Genomic DNA, 1250 nt, shown 5'->3' with positions numbered 1-1250 from the left:
GCTGCAACACCAGCAGCACCAGCATCAGCAGCACTAGCACCAGCATCAGCATCAGCATTAGCGGCATCAGCATCAGCATCAGCAGAAGCAGAAGCAGCATTAGCATCAGCATCATCAGTGTCATCATTAACATCATCAGCGTCATCATCAGCATTATTGACGTTATTATCAGCAGTATCAACGTCATCATCAGCATCATCACTATCACCAACAGCAACGTCATCAGCGTCATCAGCGTCATCAGCATCAGCATCATAAGCGTTAGTAGCGTTAGAATGGCCAGCAGCATTAACATCAGCATCAGCAGCATCAGCATCAGCATCATGATCAGCAACATCAGTATCAGCATTATCAGTATCAGCATCATCAGCATCATCAGCATCATCAGTGTCGTAGTCAACAATGTCAGCGTCTTCAGCAGCGGCAGCAGCATCATCATAGTCATCAGCATCATCAGCAGCAGCATCAGCGTCATCATCAGCATCATCACCATCATCAACAGCAACGTCATCAGCGTCATCAGCATCAGCATCATCAGCGTAAGTAGCGTCAGAAGGGTCAACAGCGTCTTCAGGGTCAGCATCGTCAACAGCATAAACAACGGCATCGGCATTGGCAGCATCAGCATCAGCATTAGCATCAGCACCATCAGCATTAGCATCAGCAGCATCAGCAGCATCAGCATCAGGGTCAGCAGCATCAGTATCAGCAGCATCAGCATCAGCTTAAGTATCATCAGCAGCAGCAGCATCAGCAGCATCAGCAACATCAGCATTATCAGCATCAGCATCAGCATTAGCAACATAAGCATCAGGAGTAGCAGCATCTTTCTCAGCAACGTCAGCAGCGTCAGCAGCATCAGCATCAGCATCAGCATAAGCAGCAGCATCATCAGCATCATTATCGTCATCATCAGCATCATCAGCGTCATCGTCAGCATCATCAGCGTCATGAGCATCATCATCAGAATCATTTGTGTCATCAGCATCATCTGCATCATTAGCATCAGCATCTTCAGGATCAGTGTCATCAGCGTCATTAGGATCTGCAGCATCATTAGCGTCAGCAACGTTAACAGCGTCAGCCGCGTCAGCAACGTCAGCAGCGTCAACAGCATCAGCAGCGTCAGCAGCGTCAGCAGCATCAGCAGCGTAAACAGCGTCAGCAGCGTAAGCAGTGTCAGCAGCATCAACATCAGCATCAGCATTAGCTTCATCATCAGTATTATCAGCATCACCAGATTCAGCATC

The 1250-nt window shown here is 48.2% G+C and overlaps 1 protein-coding gene across 1 annotated transcript in view; it reads left to right on the top strand.

Moving 5' to 3' along the window:
- Positions 1–275: 275 nt before the first annotated feature.
- Positions 276–1250, top strand: part of LOC118478429 (pneumococcal serine-rich repeat protein-like) — a 2630-nt gene continuing 1655 nt past the window's right edge. Inside the window, 4 exon segments of the mRNA XM_035972021.1 lie at positions 276–404; positions 454–539; positions 575–702; positions 836–1151. Of these exon segments, the coding sequence (XP_035827914.1) occupies positions 276–404; positions 454–539; positions 575–702; positions 836–1151 (659 nt within the window).

This window comes from Aplysia californica, unplaced genomic scaffold (assembly GCF_000002075.1).
Source record: "Aplysia californica isolate F4 #8 unplaced genomic scaffold, AplCal3.0 scaffold00558, whole genome shotgun sequence".
Lineage (NCBI taxonomy): Eukaryota > Metazoa > Mollusca > Gastropoda > Aplysiida > Aplysiidae > Aplysia > Aplysia californica.
Note: the sequence above shows the minus strand (reverse complement) of the source record. Positions and strands in the feature narration are given on the sequence as shown.